Source organism: Desmodus rotundus, chromosome 4 (assembly GCF_022682495.2).
Source record: "Desmodus rotundus isolate HL8 chromosome 4, HLdesRot8A.1, whole genome shotgun sequence".
Lineage (NCBI taxonomy): Eukaryota > Metazoa > Chordata > Mammalia > Chiroptera > Phyllostomidae > Desmodus > Desmodus rotundus.
In genome coordinates, this window is record NC_071390.1 from 128,368,725 (window position 1) to 128,395,954 (window position 27,230).

At 33.3% G+C, this 27,230-nt stretch overlaps 1 protein-coding gene across 5 annotated transcripts in view; it reads right to left on the reverse strand.

Annotated features, from left to right (window-relative positions):
- The window catches only part of ANKRD17 (ankyrin repeat domain 17), a 144,810-nt gene that overhangs the window by 103,443 nt on the left and 14,137 nt on the right, over nt 1-27,230 (reverse strand). Inside the window, exon 1 of one of the 5 annotated variants that reach the window (XM_024579593.3) lies at nt 12,552-12,884. The exons of the other annotated variants lie outside the window; for them this stretch is intronic. Within the exon in view, the coding sequence (XP_024435361.1) occupies nt 12,552-12,605 (54 nt within the window). The 5' untranslated portion in view covers nt 12,606-12,884. Of the gene's footprint in view, nt 1-12,551; nt 12,885-27,230 lie in introns of those variants that run through there. 5 annotated transcript variants of the gene reach the window in all.

Genomic DNA, 27,230 nt, shown 5'->3' on the forward strand with positions numbered 1-27,230 from the left:
CAACAAATTCTCAAGCCTAAAATATTTCAGACATGAGCATAAAGACTGGGATACAAATATCAAAATATTCATGTTTTTACTTTATGCCTCAAAATCTTTATAAGTATATATTCATGTATATTTTTACATCTCACCCAGTTTATATTTGCACAGAGAATGGACTGAAAGAAAAATACCAAAATACAGCATCATTCATTTTAACTTTCTTTGAACCCCTCTGTAATTTTCCAAGTTTTCTATGAGAGTATATAATAAAGTTTTGCATTCCATCCCTAGAGCTGACAATACAGTGATTGCCATTAGTAACAACCTTAAACAGTTTATTTTAAATTGCTTCAAAATTCATTCACTTTTCTAAACACAAGTAGCTGAGAGCAATTTTTGAAAATACTCACTATATGTGTAGGGCTCCTTAAAATGTACTATGAAACTTAAGCATGTTAGATGCTGCAATACAAACATAGTACACTAGCAACACTTAAACAATGGCAGTCATCTGTGGTAGGAGCATTTGAAATGAAACTGTGTGACACTGTATCTGTTGAGTACTTACTCCATCTACATGATAGGAAACAGCTTTATAACTAAATAGATGAGAAGTAGAAAGATGAGGCACTCTATTAGTCATGAAAAATATTTCACTGCAAATTTGCCACCACTTCCCCGGTCTATTTCAATATAATTCTCTTCACAATGTAGTAGTTTAAATACAGTGACTATATGGTTTATAATCACAATAAAGTAGCGGGTACTTGACTAGGTTTCCTGTCTCTTTTCAGACAATGAACAACAGGCAAAACAGGAGTATAATAACATAATTCAAAAGAAACAAAGACATAACCCTACTACTTCCCCATCTTCCTGCCATGTGCAGCAGTGTTTGAGGAAAACACAGCAGAGAACTGGGGTCTTAATCAGTTCAGGAGATGAAGATCAGAAACTGAAGAAGCTGAGAAAGATAAAATCTGTGGGGCAGAGGACTGGGAAAGGAACTATTAGGGAACTGTAAGCTAAACAACTATAGGAGTTCCTACAGGGTAGGGATGTATTGAGATCCAACCAGCCAGAGGAGAGGGATTACAATGACCACCTACCTGCAGTATTTGGTAGAGAATCTAGAAAGGCCACATATGAGGGTAGGGCTCCCTAACCAACTGTGCAATACAGGCTACCAGAAAGATGTCATAACCATGGTTCAAAAGAATGAAGCTGATTCACACTGCTACCCATGAACGAATAAACAAACAAACATAAAATCCAATACTCTTTAAAAAAGGACAACAACACTCAGACATTCAACAATGTAATATTATAATGTCCACCATAAAAATTACCAGACTTGCAAAGAAAATGTCCCATAAATAGAGATAAAACAGGTATACAGAAACAGATGCTGAAATGATGTGTGGAGTTAGCTGAGGACTTTCACCTCTTTAAAATATGCTCAAGGATTCAAAGAAAAATGTGAACATAATGAAGATAGAAGTGATACCTATAAAAATAAAGGATCAAATAGAATTTCCACAGTTGAAAAAAAAATAATATTTGTTACCAAAAAATTCACTGGATGGCACTGAAGACCAGTAAACCTGAGGCAACAACACAGAAATTACCAAATTAAAGCATGAAGACAGGAGACTGAAGAGAGTATCCAGAAGCAACATTTACCTTTAGAAGAATATAACACAGTATGTATATAACTGGAATTCCAGGAAGAGAGGAAAATAAGAAAAAAATTTTGAGGAAATAATGCCAAAAATTCTCAAAATTAGACAGAAAAATATAAACTTGCAAATCCAATGAGCTCAACAAACTTCAAATAGAATAATCCTACAGAAAACTATACCAAGGCTATGTCAAAATAAAACTACTGCAAAGCAGTAATAGAGAAAAATATCTTTAGAACAGACAGAGGAAAAAAGACACTATGTACAAAGGAAAAAAAGTAAGAATGATTGCTGGCTTCTCATAAGAAAGAATGTAAACCAGCAGACAAAAGAAAGATTCTTTTATAGTGGTGAAAGAAAAAAATCTTTCAATCAAGAATACTATGTGCAGTGAAAATATACTTCAAACCTAAGGGGAAACAGACATTTGCAAACAAAATCTGAGAAAATTTGACGCATGCAGACCTGACTATTAAAAAAACACATTAAGGGAAATTATTCAAGTGGATGGGAATTATACAAGTAGGTACCTGATGAAACTGAATTCACACAAACAATGAACAGTGCCAAAAATAATATAAAATGGGTTCCTTCCTTTTCCTCATTTAAGAAAATATTTTTAAATAATAACAATCTATTTTGCCCGTTTCTGGTATACACAAAAATAAAGTATATGACAATAATCCCACAAGAAACATAAGGGGAAAAATAAAAATACTCATGTAAGGTTCCTAACATTGTATTGTGAATCGGTATATTATTATGTGAAGATAGCTGTTAAGTTAAAACACATATACTGCAAACCCCAAAACCACCACCCAAAAAAGAAAAAGAGGTAATAAGGCAACAGAGGTAATAAAATGGGATACTAAAAGTAATGAAATAAAAGGCACAAAGGGAAAAGAAGCAATAATGACTGGAACAGAAAACAATTAGCAAGATGGCAGACTCAAACATAAAATATTAATAATTACACTAATTTAAAATACTGATTCAAAGTCAGAGCTTGACATTACAGATAAAAAGGCAAGTTAACTATATGCTGTCTGTAAAAAAATATACTTCAAACACGAAAACACTGGTAGAACTAAGTGCATTCAGCAAGCCTGTAGGACACAAGGTCAATATACAAATACCAATTGCATTCCTATATATAAGCAACACACATTGGAAAAATTAAAATTATCACTTACCATAATTTAAGCATAAAACACCCAGAAGATGAATGGTATCAAAATATGCCATCCCATAATATGCCACTTTAGCATAAGGACTATTTTGACTGAAGGTAATTGATAAACAGCAGATGCAGAAGGAACTTTATGCCCCTCCCCCTTTCTGCCTAAAATCAGGATATGAATTTCCCTTTGTGAAGTGTTCCCTCCTGCTCTCCTGTACCAGGAAGAGAAAGATGCTTTATCACCGGAGATGACTCTTATCACTGCTGATGCTCCCTACTTAAGTCTGCCTAAGAAACCTTAATAACCCTTATCTAGCATTAATTTCCTACATACTGTATTTACCTTCCTACAATTTACCACTCCTAGAAGCCCATATCCCTTTTTCTTTGGCTAGTCATTTCATAATTAATCATCCTTTTTAAAAATAGTATATATAAGTTCCCAAGCCTAACTGCTTTCTTTAGGTTTTCACCTATTTTCTGTGAGGTTATCACATGCATGCATAATGAATTTTCTCTCCTATTAGTCTTTCTTTTATCAGTTTAATTATCAGCCCCAACCACTGAACCTAACAAAATATTTGCAAGACCTGAACAGTGAAAACTACACAACAAAGCTGGGAGAAATTAAAGAAAATGTAAATAAATGGCCATGAAGTGGGCTAAGGTTATGCCTGCTAAACAAAACAAATTTCTAAGTCTATTGAGCCACTAGTTTGGAAACTCTGCTTTGAATGTTCTAAATATTATCCTTGGAACAAACCAGATCATCAGAAAACTAAGCATTCAGACTACATAATTTTTTTTAACCTAAGTGCATTCTACCCGTATATCCTTAACTTACATTCTATAGAAACAATATAAAGCTTTTTGATTTTTGGAATGTTGAAGAAGTTATTTACTATATAACAAGGCAGTACCTCATTATAGGGGCCCAAAAAGAAATTTTTTCTGAGACCTAAAATGCACAGAATGTATCAGTTCTCCAAATCATCTAGTATGCCTATAAGAGTTCGTGGACCACACTAACCCTACAACTCATTTCTAACTTGGCTCTGGATGGTATTCAATTTGATCTAAGTTTAGCAGTTATATATTGTATATGCATTTCTGTATATACTTTTACCTCTGATCTTAATTTTACTAATACTGCCTTTTATATTACTTCTTAGAATATTTAATCTAAATTCTTTTCTGAGATGAAGTATTTTTTATCTAAACATATAAGTAGTTATTTTTAAAGAGAGCCATCGTATCCATATTAAAGAATTCACTATTTCATCATGGACATAATAAAGACCATAAAATTATTTTCTTTTTTTAGATATCATTTATTTATTTTGGGAGACAGGGGAAGGGAGGGAGAAAAAGAGGTAGAGAAACACTGACAGGTTGCTTCTCACGTGCACCCAACGGTAGTCCTAGTCCACAATCCAGGCATGTGCCCTGACCAGAAATCGAACCAGTGACCTTTCAGTTTGTGGAACAACATCCAACACACTGAGCCATACCAGTCAGGGCGATATCATAAAGTTATTTTAAATGTATGTAGTCTCACATTACTTTTTTTTTAGAGCAGAAAAAAGTGGAAGATAATGAAAATAAAAGGAAAACTTGGGAGAAAACCCAAGTAAGGAGTAGGACTTTGAATAAGTGAAGAGGGTAGCAAATAGACAATGTGAACAGTAACACAGTATTAGAATACAATGTAAAGCAAATGATTCAGATTAAATATGGTAAATATAAAGTTGGGTCAGATGCAAAAAGTGAGCTTGGATTTGATTCTTAAATGTGAAATAATACTGTAAAACAGATTGTAAACCTTTTGAAATATATGGGAGATACAACATCATCTCAAACTTTGTGTTTAGAAGTTTTTAAAGCCACTACCTAAAGTGATTTAGGTACAGTTTTACATCTAGAAGGAATCCTAGAGAAACTATATGGTACAAGTTAACTTTAAAAATCAAGAAAAAATTTAAAAATACTTTTTTCAGGTAACATACAAAGATTATCAGTCTTAAAACTCCACCTTACTAATCAACTGGGTGATTTGAGTAACATGAATAACTTTTAGTCCTCATTCTACGTATAAACTTAGCCAAAACTAGGCGTTCAAAGAACTTTCCAAGGGAAAAAGATAGGAAGCTGATTCTTTCACTATACACTATCTCAAATTAAAATGAAAAACAAGCATTTACTGTGTTTGAGATACAATGTTAAGTCACTGAAGACACCAAGAAGAATAAAACTATTCACAGAAAATCATGCAACACTAAAAGTTCAAGACGATGAAAGAGGAATCCAATTAAATTATATCTAGAAAATTTTAAAAATCAATGTCAACATAATTCAGCATTCTCATTTACCTATCACTTTATAAAAGATATAGCCTTTATAATTCATAAAATATAAAATGATGATCCGCCTGACAAGATTTATTAAATGACACATGTAAGGCTTAATGTTAATATTTTGGTTATTTAAATGGATAGTCTAATAGAAGAGAAACCTTTCTATTTACTGTTATCTCTATTTACTTCATGAAGAATACTATAAACAATGGAAAGAGAAATTAAGGAAAATATTTTGAGAAGATAAAATATTGTACAAATGTGACAAAATATTAAAAAGGAAAATTTTCCAATATGTGTGAACACTTAAAACACCAACACGTTTTTGGAAAATCCTAAATAGTATTTCCTTATGAAATATGAGAAGTTAGAAACTGTATTTCTCAAACTTGCTTACAACATTTCACACAAATATATGTCAGTCTTTGTTATGATGACAGGGCATAAATTACAAATGTAGAGCATGTGACAAGGACTGGGGAAGTGGCAACTGGATAAATTCAAGGTTAGAACCAGCTAAGAATAAACTCTAGTAAGACAAATGAGAAGGTCAACAAATGAGGTCTGTGTGAAAACAAGGAGTTAGGCTGATCATTAACATCCAAACATCAAGTACAGGGTCAGAATCTGGACAATCTATAGCAGGAAAAAAAAAATCAAAATGAAGTTGGCAGCAGGTGTCAAAAGTCAGAGAAAGAGGCTAAATAATAAAAGGTCAGAGACTAAACAGCAGAAAACACCAACAAGCAGTTTCACAATGGCTCAACAACTTTCCTCAGCAGTTGCTTAGAACTTAAGAGTTGGGAAGGGTTAGTATTTGAAAAATGGAAAGAGATATGCAGACATTACTGACATTTCTCTTTTCCTATAAAACACATGAGTTCAATGCCAATTTCAAATTTCAGGGAAAATATAGTCCAAATAAAAATACATGCTGATATAAATATAAATATAAATAAAAGATATAGATGCTAACTGATTCATTTTTCTACCAAAGGAATCTGAAACAGTTTAGTCTCTGGATAACCAAGATATACATTAATGAAATCTTATTTTTCATCTTCATAGACAATATAAAAGATAACTAGTCTCAGAGAAAAAAACTCTTTACTAGATGCAGGCACCTGTGATAAGATACTGAAAAAACAATATTCAAATTCCTATACAAACTTTTTCCCACTTCTTAAACCTGCTGTTTTGTAGTTGAAGGATAGAGACCCAAGGGGACCCCCAATACTGTTTCAGAGGATCTATGTGGTCAAAACATTTTTATAACCCTAATATGTTATTTGTCTGTTTCACTCTGTTGGCATTTACACTGAATGAAAGCAATGGTGGATAAAACTGCTGGCCCCTTAATATGAATCAAGGCCATGATCTGTATTTTTTTTTCTTTTATTTTAAAAGAAAAATAAAGGGTGAAAAGGCTAGTTCCATTATGAAGCAGTAAAAAATAATAATATTTAAATTTTTAACAATGAAAATGACTTTTTCTTATTCTAACAAAATAAAAAAAAATTCTACTGTACGCCTAATTACATAGTTGCCTCAACAAAAATGCTTGTGTACATGTGAGCTCAATCAGTAGCTTTTCCTCATGGAATATCATTTTCACTTAAGATAGAGTATGGTTATTCAGACTTACTTGGCAGACACTTTCTTGAAAATAAGTGAAGTAAGCTTTACAAGGAAAACAACTCACTTTGTCATCCATGATAAAATTCAAGCTTTAAAGCAAAAATTAAAAATTTGGCAAACATATCTGGCACTGTGAATGTGACATCTTCACAGTTTTCGACCTTTCTAAAGAGATCGGTGGTGATATTAGCAAATGTAATTTTTTTAAAAAATACTGTAGCAGTATTGGGAAGTCAGTAAGTAAACCAGTATTTTCCAAATGACCACTGTACTTGTTAGGAGATTAAGCGTGGGTAAAAGATCCATTCAAATGTGCAATAAACCAGTGGATTTTAACCTAACAAAGTTCAGAAAATTCAATGATAATGTTTCAGATTCCACACTACACCCTCTAAGAAACTATCATCTGAGTAGTTTTAGAAGTAATATCAAAGAAGAACACCCAAATATCTGAAAGGGTGATTAAAATATTCTCCCCTTTGTACCCTCACATGAGGAGGAGACCAGATTTTCTCCTTAGACTTCCTCCAGAATAATGTACCGCAACAGACGGAATATAAAAGCAGGTATGTGAATCTGTTCTCCTACTAAAAGCACACTTTAGGGATATTTGGAAAAAACGTAAAACAATGTCACTGTTCTCAATTTTTTTTTATTTTGGAAAATAGTTATTTTTAATAAAAGTATGTTAACATGAAATGTTATTAAACCCATTGTTTTTTAAATCTATACATAAATGTTTTCAAATTTTAATTTTAATTATCGATAATTATTGAAAAATATAACTCTCATAAGCAAAAACTCTTTTGAGTCCTCTGAAATTTTTAAGAGTATTACAGTCCTGATTATCAAAAAATCTGATAAATGCTATTATAATCATCTGTGAGGCTAAAATATTCTTTATCAAATGGGGGATAATACTTACAAGCATAAAATAGTACATGAGGGTTATCACTTAAAAATACCTAACAGTGTAGTATTAACTGTGTGTGTAAATGCTGGGCTTAATGTTTACACAGATTATCTAATTTTCCCTTACAAACATTCTAGAAAATGGATACCTGTGTCTTCACCGAGTCATGTAGAGAATTAAAAAGCAATACTCGTGTAGCACTTGACACAGTCCCTCTATATAACTTAAATTTTTAATAAATGTTAATTGATGTGCTTAATTGCTGTTGCCACCATAAAACTATCAGAGCATCCAATGTACAAGTTAGAAGGCAGCTAGCTAGCTAGAAGGCAGCTAGTTAGAAGGCAGATTCTATATCCAAGACCAAGTTATTAATGGCCAATGTTAATCTAACCACTTACTAAACCAAAGTTATCTTACAGACATTTAACATTTATGAACACCTCCTGAAAGGCTTTTCTGTCTTGGCAAATCTGGAAACTGTATAGCAAACCAAGCCAGTAGTTAAGCAGGACTTTGATGCTCACCAACTCTGTAGTGATCAAGTCACTTCATATCAGAACAGGTTCTTTATTCGAGTGTCAGAACAAAGGCCCCTAACAATTTAGAACCAGGAAAGCGCCCATGTTGTTGCATGCATATGCAGATAATACATGATACAGAACTTGCCGAATTCATTCTCTACAGCATGTATTCATTCTCTATAGCATGTATTAAACACTGAACTAAAATGATTTAATGTGGGACTAATGACATTTGGACAACCTGGCCTTTATTCTCATATAACAGTAATTAATTCACATACTTCTAGTTACACTACTGTTTTGATACCTCTTTGCAGCCTTTATACTCCACTAAAATATCAGTCTTCTTTACAGGGATTATTAGCTATCATAAGTGTGTCTTCTACTATTCCCCCTGCATTCCCTCAAAATTAGAGTGTGAAAGCAATGTTGAAACTTCTACTCCCCATTCAACATAAACTCCAATTTCAAATAAGAGTATAAATTCACAATGCGTAACATATCAGGAACACAAATGTGTGTATGTAGCATTTATGTAAGCATGTGTGTGAGGGTATTGCATGTATGTATACATATACACATATACAAAATATACTGATTTAAATGTTAACAAAAATCTTTATGGACAAAAAGATAAACCTGGGATCCAAGAAACCTTCTAGATAGCCCCACATTCATAATGATACACAACAATTACAAAAATAATCATAAAAAATATAACTAAAGGTGCTCAGATAAAGAAAAATATCTTATTGATAAATTCAGAATGCTGAAAACATGGGTTTCAAACTCTCCAGATAAACAAATTAAGTAAAATATTAGTATTCAAAACCATATCTGTAGGCATTCTAAATTCAAGAGTGTTTCATTATCAATGGTAGACATTTTATCTTATTACCTTTGTGAAGAAAAATGAGCTAGACTAATCTCATTGAATTTCAAGGCCTAGTACACTGAATGTGCTCAATTAAGTACTGGCGTGAAATTGTTAAGATTCAATCTCCCCAATATGTCTAATCTTTCCAAAACCCTTTAGTAAGTTAAAGATTACTTATGTCAATTCAAATAATTTACATGCTAAACTTTTCTGTCCCTAGATCAACAAACACACTTATGTCCTAAGAGGTACTCCAGCTCTTCCTAATGAAAAATGTCACTATGGTTATACTAAATATAGCACTTTAACTTTAGAAACATATGTGTATCAACATAAGCCAATACATTGTATAAAATAAAAAGAAATATAGCAAGTACCTGTTAAAAGAGTCTACTTCACGGAGATTTATATCATTACTAAAAGTAACTTTATATTATTACTAAAATAATAGGAAGTAGATTTCCTGTTTGAACTAGAATACACTATTTACCATTAGCCAATAATATTGACAGTCAAAATGAAACAACTTCCCCATAACTCTTTCAATCTAATTAAAAAAACAAAACACCAAACCTCTGGTGTCCAAATAAATACAGAGCAAGATAATGGTTCTGTAATAAACCAAAAAGGGTTCAACCACGCCCTACACCCACCATAATCTAAACTGGAATCACAAAGATTTGAGACTTTTATCTTACATCTTACAACCTGTAAAATCAAATACAGATGAAGTTAAATTATTTGGATAATTTAAGTAACCAAGTTTTTCGGTTTAATCCATTAGCTTGGGACATCTGAGAAGCAATGATACAATTTGAAATCAACCTCTTCCAGTTTTATGAGTTTTAGAAACTTACAATATTTTACTTAAAATTGTGAAGATCATTTAAAAATTCAAGTTAAGTAACAATTGTTATATAATAAAACAGTCACCATGAACCATAGCATTATGTAAATTAATCTACACAATATTCACTGATGATTCGGGTTTAAGAGAGCCTTTTAAATGGACAACAGAGTGGAGACTGACTCTGGAAGGGGGAGAGGAGAAGGGGAGAACAAGGGAGGGGGGGAAAATGGGACAACTGTAACAGAATAACAAAAATGTATGATTCAAAGAAAAAACCCAGTTACACTGGAAGACAGATGAAAACAGAAGGGATCCAATGGTTAATGTAAATAAGCACAAATCTACATAAAATTCCAGATGCTTAATAAAGTCACAAAGATGAATATTAAGGTAACACACTTAAAATAGCCTCAGTGACAACAGTAAAATTGTCACTGTGGTATAAAGAGGAAATTCATTATTCATTATTGGACATTTGCACAAGGAGTTAATCCTTTAAACAAATAAAAGTAAATTTCTGGAAAACTGGTTGTGTAATTGAACCTCTTCACTTGCAATGAGAAACTTTAGAAAATGCTACACTTAGCTTCAGAGAGTTAGCAAGTTTATCCTCTTTGTACTTTTATTTTTAGACTTAGGTCATTATAAATACTTTTAACTTTGGGAATTAAAGTATATCTTATTACCATTCAGAAAATTTTTACACCTGGCCTCCCAGTTATGGAAAAATATTCAGTTAAATCAAATAATATTAAATAAAGAGAGAACTACTCACTTACTATGGTTTAATGCAACAGGTATATAGGAACCAAATTAAGAGAGATTTAAAATTAGGACAAATAATTAAAATTACAGAGGTTATTTAATAACTAGTAACAATGAACTAATTAGGTACGGCAAAATGTTAACATGATACTAAAAAATGTTAGTGGAAAGCATATAAAGCCAATTTCTAAGACACCATTAGAAAAATCTGTACCTAAGGCACAAAACTATGTTCAAGTAGGTTTTCCTAGAAAATAAGACTTTTAAAATCCGTTACTCTGCAATTTTAAATGGGCAAAAAAAGAGTCAAAGAGACCTAGTGAAATCTATTAAGTACACTTTTTTAAATACCAAAGCAAAAATTTTTAAAAACAAATTATGATGTAGTCACTTATAATGGAATTAGACTTGTTTAAACTAAAGCAGTAAAGTCATGTGACCATTCCTATTTACAGTTCCTTGATGAAAGTGTATATACCACTATTTCTAAGTAGATAATTCACCGTATCATTTATAAGGAAACTCACTAACAGCATCAAAAAAATTGAAATAATGGAAATTAACCAGAGGATTCAGACAACAAGCTGTTAGGAGAGGAGGAAAGAGTATGTTGGCAGGTGTCTGAAAGAAGGTAGATGGTACAATAGAATCAGTCTTCATTCTGCAGAACCACCATGAGACTTGCTGCAATGTCAGCTCCAAGCACACACTGTGGGACTCCAGAAAATGCTCATTGATCATGCAGCACTTTATAATGCGCATAGGCTTTTTTCTCCTGCTAACCCCGCCTAGCTTCCTTTTGCAGCTCATTCTCTCAAGCCCTCTCTCCCTAATCAAATCTCTTCCTGCAAATAGGGAAATATTTAATAAATTATCTTATCAGTATGAGTATTAGGAATACCACTCACCATCATGAAACCTCTTATTTTGAATTAGCCAGTCTTATCTTAATGGGGCGGGGGGACCCTACAACCTACAGACAAGAAAATTTTAAATATCTATACCTATAAATACAAATGCTTGACAATACACTACATCCAAGGCAAAAATCAATTATAGTTTCACTTTGACATGTATTTCCTTGAACTGATTTATATATTCAAATAGGTCCTTATAAAATTGATACAACCAGGAAAAAAAACAAAATTTAAAATTCTCATGACTCAAAATGCAGGTTTTTATTGTAAGCTCTGAAGCATTAGTGCCTTAAATTTAGGACCCTTTAATGTTTATTTAACAATTTATAATAATCAAAGTCACATAAAAACCTAGAACCAGAATGTACCAGCTAAATTAAGCAATTAAGCTGATATACATATGTCCTTAATTTTACCCTCAAAAGTAAAATAACCAGTTGTTTTTAATACTTAACTGCCAGCAGAGCTTTAGGCTTAGATATGTAAATGAATTCTAAGACATATGATACTAAACCTACTCAAAGCTGCTTTTCAGACCCCACCTTCTAATGAGTTAATCTAAAGGTCACCACCAGCACAGGCTTTTTATTAAGTCCAAGGCCTGTTCTTTTTAAATTTATTATCAAACATATATCTTGCAATTTATAAAACATGAAGTTTAACCAAAATAACTCTAGACTTGTTTAGTAATCACATGAATCAGACTGGAACATTCTCACACAGAATAAGATCTGACCGTATCTTGCTTTTATGCTGTGCCTCTCTTTGCTCTCTCCTCTAATCTATTCATCTGTAAAATAATTCCGTCACATAAGGTTTCTTTGTTTAGATTTGAACTTTCATTTCATTTACAAACCTAGCCCTACCTCAAGAATGTCTTCTAGAACATATGCTTCCATTTCAGCCGCTGTCTCCACCATGTTTTATCAAACTGCCATGTTTCTTACTGCACTATGATTAGATCATTGCCAGCAGGAACACTCCTCTGTGTCAGCAAGGGAACAGGAAATGGAATGTTCTATTACATGCCTAAAGCAGCTTAGCTGTTCACTAGCCAGGCACCTACCAAAAGAGCAGGGGGTGACTCACTCTGTATTTTTTAAAGATACAGAAGCTCTGTTCCAAAGCAAACTTCTGTCAAGTAATTCCAATAGGCAAAATAGATAAAGTCTCTTATTTTACCCTTTCAAAACTTAAAATCCTAAAATTTCAAAACACACACATACATATTTATTTAAAAGCTATTTCGCACGCCTGGCTTCCTGGTTGAACAAAAGAGGTTGAAGTGGGTCACATAGCAATTTATCCTTAGTAAAACCTTGCAGTGAGATTAATGGCTGTATTAAGTATGCAAAGGAGGCAAGGTAAAACAAAATTAGCAATTTGCTACATCAAACAAATGCATTATGTAACATACCTATTACAGGTGTTGACTTGAGGGCGTCAAAAATAGTTACCTTAATGCAGTTTTTTTAAAGTGGTAACTGGTTTTCTATAAACAAATGTTTGAAAATATCTAAGAGAATGAGATGAACATTCCACTGACTTACAATTACTGAAGCAAGGCATACCAGTTATATTCATATAGGCATATTCTAGAGAGTAAAGCCTTTAATTTCATTTACCTCCAAAGAAATGCACCCCCCTTATCATAAACATTACAAGAGACGAAGATATACAACTGAAATTCAGAAATACTGTATCTGGATCATTAAATAGCAAACATAATCAGTGACAGACCCAATTTATGTTATATTCATTATTATAACTGCTCCTCAGTTTATAAAGTTTGTTACTTTGTCAAATTTCTTCCCTATGTAATCTGGAATATTAAAAAATTAAATGGGAAAGGTACAATGGCTATGCTCTGTGGCATTAATAAAATAACCCTGCACTTCCAGGACTACCACACAAACTGAACTGGAAGTGATCCTTTAATGTGCAGATTAACCAATCTAATTATAATTCTAAAGTAAAGACTTCTTCCAGTCTAAAATTTTCTAATAAAAAGAGGAAAAAAAGATTTTTTAGGAAAAAACCCCAGAAAATGGAGGAGGGAGTTATTATTAACACATATGGCCAAATCAATGCTGAGAAAGTGCTATGCAAGGCATTGCCAGTAATGTCTCCCCAAAGTAATGCCAAGGAAAGAGATTTTGTAGTTCTCTTGGGCCTCAGTTTATTAATCTGTAAAATGAGGTAACATTTATTCAACATGAAATATCTACTGTTTTATCAGAAACTGTTCTAGGTACAGTCAACAGGACAGATAAAATTTCTCCTTATAGGTTTGCATGAAGATCAAATGTGATCAAGTATCTACTACTCAGTTTCTGATATTTAGGAGATACCCACACTGTCAGCCAATATGTTTCTTTTTTCATAAATATGTTACTTAACCCTCACAAATAACCCTAAATGATTATTTAAAAGAACAATAATATTAATAATTACACTGTTTACTATATGCCATATGCCATTTTAAGTGCTTTGTATATATTAACTCATTTAATTCTCACAATAATCCTAAAAGAACAAAAGGTACTATTACTATTTCCATTCTATATGTGTGGAAACTGAGGCACAGATAGCTTAAGCAACTTGCCAAACTTACTCCTAATGGAGCTAATTATGTTGAGGAGCTAATATCTGAATGCAGGCAGTTGGCTCCTCCTCGGAACCATCTACTACACTCCCTCCAGGTGATGTCATCCTGATTTTACAGATGAGGAGGTAAGTCCCCCATAGTACACGCAGTTATGTAGCAGAGCCGGGACTCAAACCAAGAACAAGCTGACCAAAGGCAGTGTGAAATTATGGGAAAACAAGTGGTATTAAAGATAATGTTTTCCCTCACATCATATATTGGGTTGGCCAAAAAGTCTGTTATGTTTCTTAGGTAAAATAAGACACATTCTTGATTTTCACCAATAACTTTATTGATTTGGGTATTTTGAGTATATCCACTATCTCCCCACTTTTGGTTTCTAGTGGGCAGAGAGGACAGGGGTGCTGCTAAATATCTTCCAATGCATAAGACAGCCTCACAGGAAAGAAGTATTTGACCAAAATGTCAATAATGCAAAGAAACTTCAACCAACCACTTTTGACACAGTCAGTCAGTCACAGCACCTTCTCCATACACTGCACAAATCTTTTTTTTTTTTTTTTGGCGTTTCAGTTCCGTTTTTACCTTTCTTGAATAAAGCATAATTCAATGAAAATGTTGTGTATCTCCTTCCATCTTCAATACTAAATGACTGCACAAAAATTCACCAAGCTTTATAAGTTTTTTAAAAAATGCATGCTGATATGACAGCTGTCACAATACAACAAAATTGTTTTGAATGAAGTTAAAGACAACTAAGCACTATTATAGCTATTATACAGAAAAAACATAACTGACTTTTTGGCCAACCCAATAAAATGCTTATGTATGGATAAGTCTGGCATTTGGAGGGTTCTCAAACAAAATAATTTCCACTGTTAAGACCTAGGTTAAAAAGAACTAGCAAACTGGCTTTTACTATTTCAGGAGTTCCAGGTTAATTCTTTTTATGCTTCAAATAAACTGCTTCATCCTTAGACTAAGAGAAGTCATCAGTAAAGTTTCTTTCTCAAACCTTCCTCTAACACAAGCAAGCAAAGACAGGTTTGAGTTCAAAGGCTTCTCATGTTGGAGTATTCATTTCCCATAAACCAAAGTCTTTCCAACTTTACAATGATAAGAAATTTGGCCTCCTAAGGCTCAAGTCAATCAAACCACTCACTCCTTCCTTTCTGTTGTAGGATTACTAGGGCACTTATCTTATGGTTTCTGACATTTATTGTTAAGTTTTACCAATAAATATGTGATTATGGCTTTTCTACAGAATTATGGGTGTTTTTATACCATCTGTTATCTCTCTCCCTTACAGAGCAGAAGCTTCAAGAAAGTAGGCAACACTTTGCTAACCAATGTATAGCCAGGGCCAGCAGTCTCTGGCACAGGACAGGAACTTAAGTATTTGTTGATTAAATAAAAATGCATGAATAAAGGAATGATTTGATATCCAGTAATGCATCCTCATTCTTCTTAAATTATTTTGTCATCACAGTAACTTCTGATGACAAAAACATTTGTTCTGTGACTATTACCTATAGGTCACAATAAGAAATAGTAAATATAAGCAGAATATATATTTCAAAATTTCTGTAACTCTTTGTTATACAACAAATTAATTTTATTTCCTGCTTTTTTGTTAGTATGATGACTTATGCCACAGTATAAGATACTCTGGGCAAAAGGATATGAGAAGAGATTCATACACATCTGCCTTAAGACCCCATATTGTAAGAGAGCGCCACCTTCCTTCCATTTCAACCTCATTTTGTAGGCAAAAAAGCTGTTTTTCCATCTGCTTAAAATGGATTTCAATGTTACGAGATCTGTTATTTATGCCAATGGCAAAAGCATTGAAGTCTATATAGTAGTTAACATACTAACAGTTATACAAACTAAACCAATACCTATAAATAACTTAAATCGTAAGATAAAATACTAAATAAGAAGATTCAAATGTCCAAAGTGAAGAGAAAAGCTTGCCATTAAAAGCAGGGTGCAGGGGGAAGGTGATGACAGAAGAGGGCTCAATAAAGGAATTCTCTAAAATTTACAACTTTATTTAGGACAAGCACAAGGTTTTTGAAAAAGGAACAAGAAAACCAAACATACGCACAGAAATGCACTGACAAACAAGCAACCATATATTGTGAAATTTAAAAATTATGATGTTTGTTTCTACACATTAATCAAAAATTACTTGTAAAGGAGTTCTGTTCCCTTCAAATACATTTTTATATATTTTTTCAATTCAGGAAAGGGCAAGACTTTTCAAACTTCACATTTTCAAACAAAACCAGGACAGATAATTTGTGGTAAGACAAATATGATTTCACCTACCTACATAAAAACAAAATCTGAACCCACTTCACCTTTCCTATAAAATGTATGAAATATGGTCATTATTTCACAATATATTTTTTGCTCTTCTTTACTCTGTAAATTATATTTTAGCAGAAATATGAAACTCAACTGTGAAACAGCTTGGATTGAACATAAATGAGACAGAGGTATTAAAGAGTTGAACAGCATTTAAATTAAAAGGCTAATAAAATCTGGTAAAATTTCTGAAAGCCTATACATTTATCAAACAATACCATCCCCATGATTTTACCATTTATTTCTCCAGAATTGATCATGCCACAATATGACTGAAGAGTTTTAAATACATGGCTAATACAGCAGGGTAATATTCTTTTTATTACCTTCATAGTTTACTTTTTTATTAACTATGGTTTTTACCTATAAAGTAATACAAGCTCATGAAAAAAATATTCAAGGAAAAGTAACCAACCTCTCACAATTCCTAAAAGACACAGTTAGTATATTTTTCCAGAATAACCTACATATAAGAAGCCTATCTTAGTGTAAGATAATTTTTATACAAACAAAAACATAGTATGCATACTTTTCTCCATAACTATTTCAGATTAGCACATGTAGATCTCTTTGATTTTGATAGCTGCTTAAATTTTCACTGAAGAAGTTGTTCTACAATTTACTTAATCAGTTCCCTACCTAATGGCACTTGTGTCGTTTTCTAACATCTCATAATGCTGCAATGAACAGACCCAATGAAAGGGCACACATACTCTGCACATCCCTTAATATAACTGTAGTGGTAATTAGGAAATGGTAAATTTCCTAATGGGTATACGTATTTTAAAACTTTGTTACCAGCCCTGGCTGGTGTGGCTCAGTGGATTGAGTGCTAGCTTGCATACCAAAGGATCACTGGTTCAATTCCCAGTCAGGGCACATGCCTGGGTTGCAGGCCACGTCCCCAGTTGGGGGTGCATGAGAGGCAACCACACACTGATGTTTCTCTCCCTCTCTTTCTCCCTCATTTCCTCTCTCTAAAAGTAAATAAAATCTTTTAAAATTAATTAAATAAAACTTAGTTACTAAATTACCCTCTGAACAACATGAATGTATACTCTGACAGTGAAGAAGACTGCCTGCTTCCCTACAAATAAAACCCAGATCAGGAAACAGCATTAGTTTTAAACCCGTATCTAGACTTATTTTTAGTTCCTCATCATTTCCATTTTTCAAGAAATCTCAAATGAAAGTTACACCTCCTCTCATCTAACTTTTGCCTCTTACCCCCTCACCCTACCAAATCATATAAATTCATTCCCTGACAGGTTAAAAACTTCAATTATTTACCAAAAAGAAAAAGAAAGAAAAAAGAAAAGAAGAAGCCACAACAGACTATGTATATATGTATACATATGTGAGTGGAGAAGAATGAGAAGTCAAATAATCTATCCTTTAAGATACATAGATACAGATATAGATATAGATATAGATATAGGTATATATAGATATATCTACTTCTGCTAAAATAAAATTCCATCCAGGTTTCATGCTATTTTTTTTTTAATTTAGGAGTAAATTTTAAAGTTTCTGCCAGGATGAAGTATTCTAAAGATCTAGAATTAGCCCTGGCTGATGTAGCTCAGTGGATTGAGCATGGGCCTGTGAAGCAAAGGGTCGCTGGTTCGATTCTCAGTCAACGCACATGCCTGGGTTGTGGGCGAGGTCCCCACAACCCAGGCATGTGCCTTGGTTGTGCAAGAGGCAACCAAGGTAGCCTCAAGGTAGCCTACCAAGGTAGGGGGCGTGCAAGAGGCAACCATACACTGATGTTTTTCTTCCTCTCTTTTTCATTCCCTTCCCCTCTCTGTAAAAATAAAATCTTTTTAAAAAATACCGTTCCCTTACTCATCTTTACTTTAAAAAATCTAGATTTGACTATATTGTCACTAAAATACTGTATTGTTGGATACATTTATTAGTTTACCTGACACATTTCATACTACTCATTTTTAAAGCATAAAATTCTAAAGTAATCCAAAATCAAATGTGTACTAAGAATATAGGGCCACACGTAAGCAATTTTTATTGACACAAAGACCCCTAAATAATTTCTATCTTAGTTTCTTGACATACATCCCAGTCTAATTTTGGTAAGATTTAAAAGTATGAACAATTAAAACTTCACCAGAGCCTTCAAAGTAAATGTTAACAGTTGGACACTGTTTTAGATAAGTGTAGGAATAACTAAAAGACTTAGGTAACAAAGGATTAAGTAACGATATATAAAATTGTAACTTCATAAATAAAATATTTTACAATAATTTACTTAATTGCTTAAATTTGTCTCAAGGCTAATAGTATTATAAGGCCTAGTAAACTTTTTTCTTAAAGATCATACTTATCAACTTTGATCATTCATTTATACAAATAATACTAAGTGCTTACTAGGTTATATGCTTTACACTACATAATAGATAATAGATTGGCAAATAAAATTAGTATACCTTGAAAAGTCTACAATTGAGACTCTTGAGCCTATAACATCCTGTTTCTAGACAAAGTTTAATATCAAATTCAATAATTTTTGCCTCTTCTCTGACTTATAGACCTTTTCATTTTTCTATAATCCAACTAATAAGTAAAACCCCAAACTCCACTTGAATACAAAAATATTACATTTAAACAAACTATTTTGCCCAGATGTATCTTGTGTACATAATGAAATACAAGCACAGTCTTGTCCAAATATTAGTAAAATATTATGCAAAGTAAAAAAACAAAGCAGCTTGCCCATCTTTTCACGTCTCCAATAACAGTCGTGCCTGTTGGACACTTGTATTGTTGTCTCTACCCTTGAATTCATTCTTTTTCCAGTATTTCACAATAGGCTCTATGTATACAAATAGATAAAACATATTTATTGTTTTTAGATTGCATTCACCCCTCAAATCTGTCTGTATCATACATCTTCAGATAAAAATAAAACAAGGGCACATGTAATAGAAATTACTTATGTCAACGTTTTTGGTTTTGCTTTAAATAGGCTCTATCTATTGATAGTACACCATTCTCCGTTTGGTCAGCAATAGATTAACTGTCTTCTGCTCCAAAGCCACAATTATCTACGAGCAAATAAAATACACCAACATAACTAGAGCCTTCTCCACTGCCATATACTCCACACATGCACAGTGGTGGAGAGTGAAGGGGCTGGGAATAAAAACACAAATTACAAGAAAAGACTTAACTCCAAAGCCTATGTTTTTGACTCACCAATTTCTACCACCCTTCTGAAGGACAACTGCCCTACCCTAGGAGACTAAAAAAAGAAGTGCCAGGTAACTCACTTAAAATAGTTATCAAAGGCATGAACAATAATCAGGATGTAAAAACTACCAAAATAACCTTGGAATCCAAGTGGTGTCACTGGCTTTCCTCTGGTTCCTTGATAGTCTGGGGTTGCTGGTAACAAGCTCCATCAGTCTGGTCCCTCAAAATGGCTGTTACCGCTATGCTATTTCTAGCCTATTTATACCAAATCTTTAATAGTTTCCCTGTAAGCAATTATTCCAAGTACCAAAAGACTCCTTTTTCAAACTCATGATTGTATCTCCTGAGAAATATGGGCAGACCAAAAATTACAAAAGGGGCACCATTCCCTTTCCACTAACCTAATCCTGACCAGATAATAGGATCTTTAGAGGTCTTCATATAAAAAGAACCTCAGAGCAGTTATGACATTCTCAGAGCGTAACTATGACATTCTAATATAACCAAAGGAGATATATAGACAGGACTACCACACAATGCTTATATATGAATGTAATTTTTTCAGTCAATATAACCGTGAACTACCTCTTTGATTATCATGAGGATATCTCAAGACACAACTATGTTAGAAGCAATGTTATCATTAGTTTCAATGATAACACCCCACCCCAAATTTCAGATATCCAATTTTATTACCAAAGTTCCAATAAAAACTAACAATATAAAAACAGTAAAGGCAGTATCTACTAACTTTGATGTATGTAATAGTTATCGCATTAGGATGCTTCATGAAATTAAATTTAACCCACGTTCATGTATTTCAACCTCTTTATCACTGATTTCTCATCAGAGTCAAGAATTTTTTAAGAAAGATTATCAATTCCCATCCTCTTCAAAGACATAAAGCTACATCTCTCTGTGAAGGTAGTTATTGTTTAAAGTGAAGGCCACTGAATAATAACTTACAAAATGTTTAACAGTATAACTGAACTGTCTGACACTTTATACTTAATAATTTGTTTTTGAATGCTCAAGGAAACCTTTTCCCTCTTACACAAATTCTACAATTTCCAGTAAAATGCTTACTTTTTAAAGTATTTCTCATAATTAAATTATTTTAAACGTATACATTTGTATAACTTGATTTTTTAGCACTCCAGCTTGCTTAGAAAACTATATACAATTTAAGTAGAGTTACTACAGTGTTCTTAAGTCATACAGTCTTTTCCAGTTTACACTTTCAATACTCAAAGGTGTATGATATCGTAAGATTTTGTTAAAAAATCAAATCCAAAAAGCATACAATTAGAAATCTGCATCACAAAAGACCATGTTTCTGATGCAACTCTCCTAAAACTAAGCTTCCAAAAAACAATTTACCTATGTAGAGCATAAACAGGATGACAATCTGCCTTTAAATTGAAATGGCATCAAAATAAAATTATTTCATTCAACAAATATTGTCTGGTTAGGACCATAATATCAGCTCCTTCTATAGAAGGTAAAAAAGATCATTTCTATTGGCATCTTCCTTCTTCCAATTCTCCCAGAAGACACACTCAACCTCCAGCAGCTATGGCTCTTCTTGACATGACTTCCTCTTATGGATAAGCCAGGCTTCTAATCTGGGTCTTCAATACATCAAGAGAAAATGTCACCTTATTTAGAGGCATTGTCAGCAGGAAGGACTCAGAATTTTACCTTGTATCTACATTTTTAACAATAAACTTAGAAATAAGAATCATGGAAAAGATTCAGGAATTGACACATAAAATCAAGAATGTAAGCCAATCAAGAAATAATTATGCATCTTACATAAAAGCTGGCACACATGTATTCTGTGACTTTCCAATTTCTGGAATTAATCCCTATGTACCCTCATTTCTGTCTCAGATAGTTTCTAAAAACATGTGGCCCTATGAGACACATTACAAATAAAAGTATTAACTAGGAAGATGCAGCACGTCCGCAATATTTTTAATATTATAAATGTGATACATGCAAGTGGGATATTTTTTTAAAAGTTCAAGGGCCACAAAGGCAGAAGACTAATAAATCTTTTTATCTACCTGCATCAAAATGGCATTAAATTATCACACTGTTAACAGCCTTCTAGTGTGGTTACCAGCTAAATTTTAATATCATTTTGTTTCTTGATTCACCAATTTTATATGCAATTAACTGTCCATTGAAGAAATAAGCATTGAACCTTACTCTGTTGCCCTCTAAATCCTAATTTTATAGGTTATATTATTTATATAATGGTTATGCTACAGTCTTCATAACTATAATGCATTCTAAATTTTATGTATTTACTAGGTTAATTCTAAAAACTAAATGTATATATAATGTGAATAGGTAAATACTAATCACTAAAGTAAAGGTAATTTTATGTCATTTAGACATTACTAGTTGAAAGAGAATTGTCCATGTATTCTAGGCTGATAACACTCTTAAGTTTTCTTCTGGTTTTCTTCAGTTCTTTATGAAGGCCAAAGATTGCCACTGTAGCTACCACTGTTTCCACACCTCCACACTGCCCTAGCATAATATCCTCTATCTTATAGTTTTCATTGTACTATAGTATCTCAAATATTTTCATATAAGATACATAGTTTTGACTAATGTGAAATATGTACTTATCCTCATGTGATAGCATGGTTAATATAGAAAATTTAGGTCCAAATCTATTCCCCTCCAAATGATGAAGACCTGCACCACTGTTTTCAAGCATCCAGCAAGGCTGCTAAGAACTCAGTCATTTGATTTTCCATTCGTTATTCCCCCTCTCTAGCAGTAACGTGGGGTTACCTCGTTATCCTTGAAATTTTATCAGATATGTCTAGATTCTAGATGTAGATCTTTTTCCATTCATCCTGTTTGGTGCTAGATGGGCTCTTTCAGTTTGAAATTCATTATTTTTCTTCAGCTCATGAACTTTTCTTCAACTGCTTCTTCCAGTATTTTCTCCTTTCACTCTTCCTGTTTTCTGCTTAAAGAACTCATATTTACAGGCATGAACGCTTTGTGACGTATTTTCCATACCTCTTTAATTTTCTGCTTTTCCAGTTGGGTTTTTTTTGTTGTTGTTCTGTTTCATACACACAGAGTTCCTCCTCTTTAGTTGTAAATCAACAATTCAGTCTTCTTTCATGCTAAATTGTTATTTAGCCCATCCATTAAATTTTTCATTATAATTTTCAAAATCTTTCTGGGTCTCTGCCCCCCTTTCAGTGCCCTCTTTCCATTGCAACACATTCTTAAATCTTAAATGAAATACAATTATACTTTTTCTTTGAAGTTTTCTTCTGAATTATATCTGAGGTTACTTGTTCTTTTATTATGTTAATCCTCTTCCATCGTGATTCTCCTCAATTGTATGATTGTCCCTATTTATACCGGCGAACAAATGATTACTTTAGAGAGAAAGTATAGGAAGCCAATGTGACCTTTTCTGAGATTGTTCAGGTTTGTTTTCCCAACTGGCTTCTCCCTTAAATGGGAGAGTAGTACTAATTAAACAGGGCACATGGATAAGCAGGCACCCCAGAAAAGTACCTGGACATGAAGTCAAATTTGCTGGGTCCTGCCCAAACTGCTTTTTTTTTTGGAGTAGCATGCCTTAATGCCATTGCTTCTCTCCCAGGTTCCAACATCTCGGTAGCTGTCCTACTGAACTGTTGATACTATTTTGTTAAGAGATCAGTTCTTAGACTTCAGGCCTGAGGACAGGAACCACTGCCACCAGAGCTGTTTATAGACTGGAGAAAGGGCAGCAAGAAGGCCCACCTAACATAGCATTTTGGAAAATAATTCTTTTAAAAATTCTTCATTATTACCCAATTGCCCACTACTGTTCTTTGTATTGGGTGGCTCCAATTTATAATTTATAATTGGTTGGAGCCTTTCTGAGATTCCCCTAAGAAAACCTGAGCTTACCTCTGTTATCTTGGGTTCCAGTTTCCTCTGAGATTTTGCTGTCAATCCGATCTCGTGAACTTTCTATCTTCTCCAAAATTTCTGGTCCTCTGATGGTACCTGTAGTGGACTGTGAACTGTAATTTTACTGCTCAACATGCTTTTTCCCCACCCCCCTTTTCCAGTAAAATAATCCTTATTGTCTACAGGAAAAATACTGCATGTGATTTGGGTAGAGTTGATTCTTTCCAACCACCACAACGGTGGCCATATGACCAGGTCTGGCTAGAATATCCCATACCCCTCTCCTTTGGCAGCCATCTTTGCCTGGCTGAAAATATAGTTAATAGAGAAGAAAAGAGAGACAAAAAAACATTAAGAGAAAAACAGTACTGATGACACTATTCAATCTGGATTTACCCATGCCTAAGGAGGATCTTGGCCCCTTCCCCACACACATGCAAACACGAAGTTAGAGAGCTAATGAGGTCCTCTGCTCCTCTTTATCGTAATTTTGACTAATGTAACAACATCTGTTCCTGCTTTTCAGATGTATAATTTAATTCAATCTTTAAACAATTATCAGTGGGACGTTCAAAAGAAAGGAAGTTAAGGAAATTTGTTGCCCTGCCTGGGTAGCTGGGTTGGTTAGAACGTTGTCCCTACACCCAGAGGTTGTGGGTTCAATCTTCAGTCAGGGCACATAAAAGAATCAACCAATGAATACATACGTAAGTGGAACAATAAATCAATGTTTCTTTCTCTCTCCCTCGCCCTTCTTCTCACTCTCAAATCAATAAAAAATGTTTTAAAAAATTTGCTCAATTTACCATATTTAAAAGAAAAGTTAGGATAATAACTACAAAATAAGCCCCCCAAAATGAAATTAAAGCATTATAGTTTGGTGTTAAACATATAATGAATAAATAGATGTAAACTTTATTAAGTACATCTTATCATTGCATAAGGCAGCCTTCATACCTCTAGGGAGGAAAAAACATATAAAATCCAATTACATTATAATTATCTCTTACATTTTTTCTGAGTCAAGATTCCAATTATTTCAAAAAAGAGCAAAGGAAACAATGCTAGTGTAGTGATTTAAAATTTTCTAAATCTACTATTATACAAAAAAAGTCTCTGAATGGTTACATAGTGGCAAACCCTGGAAGAAGAATTCTGTAGCTCCTAAGTCTGATTATTAGAGCATAAGTAGGGAAAAGGTGGTTTAATTTATAATTTTGGAGGTGATAAAGAGCACAGAATGTCACTGAACTCTTCAATGAATGAAGATAAAAATCCAGTACTCTTTACCTAAGGCTCATAATCCATGGTTCATAGGCCTATGCCTGAAGAACTCTATAACCCTCCTGAAACAATTTGTAAAATGCTCTATGTATGTAAGTACATTTTGCGGGAGAATAGGTCCATAATTTTCATAAGAATCTAATTAAAATCCATGACCTAAAAAAGGTAAAACTGTTCCTGACTGCAAGATAATGACAACTTCGTCTAAGAATTATATGGAATAAATCCAGAAAAATATGTGAGTAATGAATACCTCCAACATATAAGCCAGTAATACAGTAGATATACAGATACCTCCATTCTTTAGAAAAATTGTCAGAAAAATGTTATTAGCACCAACATGAAGAAAATGAGGTTAAGCAGTAACTTTCCAAAGTTACCCATTATTAAAGCAGGAGTCAAAAGCAAGTTTGCCAAGTTGATTTCAAATTCTTTCCATGTAAATCCTTTTTTTCCAGAAATATTGATAAGGAAAGAAATACAAAAGCAATGGATTATTTCATAATGGAATATAATGTTATGTCAGGCACAGAAACTGCCAAGCGCTCACATGCCTGGGGTTTAATGGGATTGGAATCTGACCCTTCTTTCTAATTGCTATTTAAGGTTTTTAAGGGAAACTTCTGCTTCTGGTAGTGAGGTCAGGAAGACCTTAGTATTTGATTAAGATGAATGAATCATATTAATGTTCGAAGCTGCCGAAGCCAATGAATGGGTTGTTTTGCAAGGAAAGCTGTTCTTTGGACTCTATGAAGTACAAAATAAAGTTGCTCATGCATACAAAACAAAAAGCTGCAATACCAAGCTCTGTGTTTTATGTCTTGGCAGAGAAGTCAAGAATCTGGTAGGAAGCTAAAATAGGTAAGACCTCCCACATACTAAGGTATATTCACAACTTAAAACATACACTCCATTACCTGGATCTAGTCAAGAGAACTCAGGTACTAGTGTTTGGGTTGGAGCCAGAAAGCTGGGTCGACAGGTAGAGAAGATTTTGTACTGTGAGGTGGTTATATGGCAGCAGAGTAAGAAAAGAAAGGTAGAGAAGATACAAGTGAAAGCAATCTACAGCAAGTTAGAGATGTTTTAAAGATTCTGAGACTTAGAAAAGAGCATGGTCAAATCTTTGCTTTGATACATTGTCATTTTATCTAGAGCCATAGAATCACCTGCTAAGCCTATATATAGCAGAGAAGTCACAGAAATACAATTTGTTCCATAATTCCAGAAAAAGAGATAGTTTATTTTTCCCCATTAATCTTATGTCTCTCATTTATTAGCAGTATGATAAAGTACTATACATTTTTAAATTCTGAAGGAATTTTTGAACGTGCCAGAATATAACCCTAAAAGGACATCTATCCCATACAACTATCATTTGTGAAATCTTCATTACAGAATCCCATTCTCTATGCTAACACTGGTTCCACCTCAATTAAATTAACCCAAATACAAAATTTCAGCTTAGGAAATTTATTGGCAATCTATGAATTCAACAAAAAAATCAAATTAAATGGAATTAAGAAAAAAAGCTATATTTTTCTAAATTACATATTTTTATTATTTTTTAAAAATAGCCAAACATCTTACTTACTAGTCAGTAATCCCATCTTCACAAGGATCTCCATTGTTCCTCATAGTTCGGTTTTAATAGCTAATATTTAGTTAAAATTTTGGAGACCCTTGTAGTTTACAAATGTTTTCACATATATTATCTCATCTGACCCCCCCCCACCACCAAATGAAGGTATTCTTATGTCCCTTTTATGTGAGGATCTGAGATTCAGCCTGCATATCATACTTACTTTACAGCATGCGCTGAGAGATACAACAGGGTATAAACCTGCATCCTTCTCACTTCACATTTTAAGAACTTACTATAAAGGAGGTCATCTACAAGATATGTACCTGGATTTGATGTTCCAGAAAAGGTGAATAGTATACTATTCACTCAGAGTCTATGAAATCTGTTTTAAGATCAATCATATGAATCTTTCCCAAAATGGATGGGATCAGGAAAACAAGATGCAACAGAACAGAGCAACATTAACTAGCTACACTATGATAAAGTCATTTTCGAGGGAGGGGGGTTTGTCTTGTAATCTGGTGTTCTAACCAACTCTTA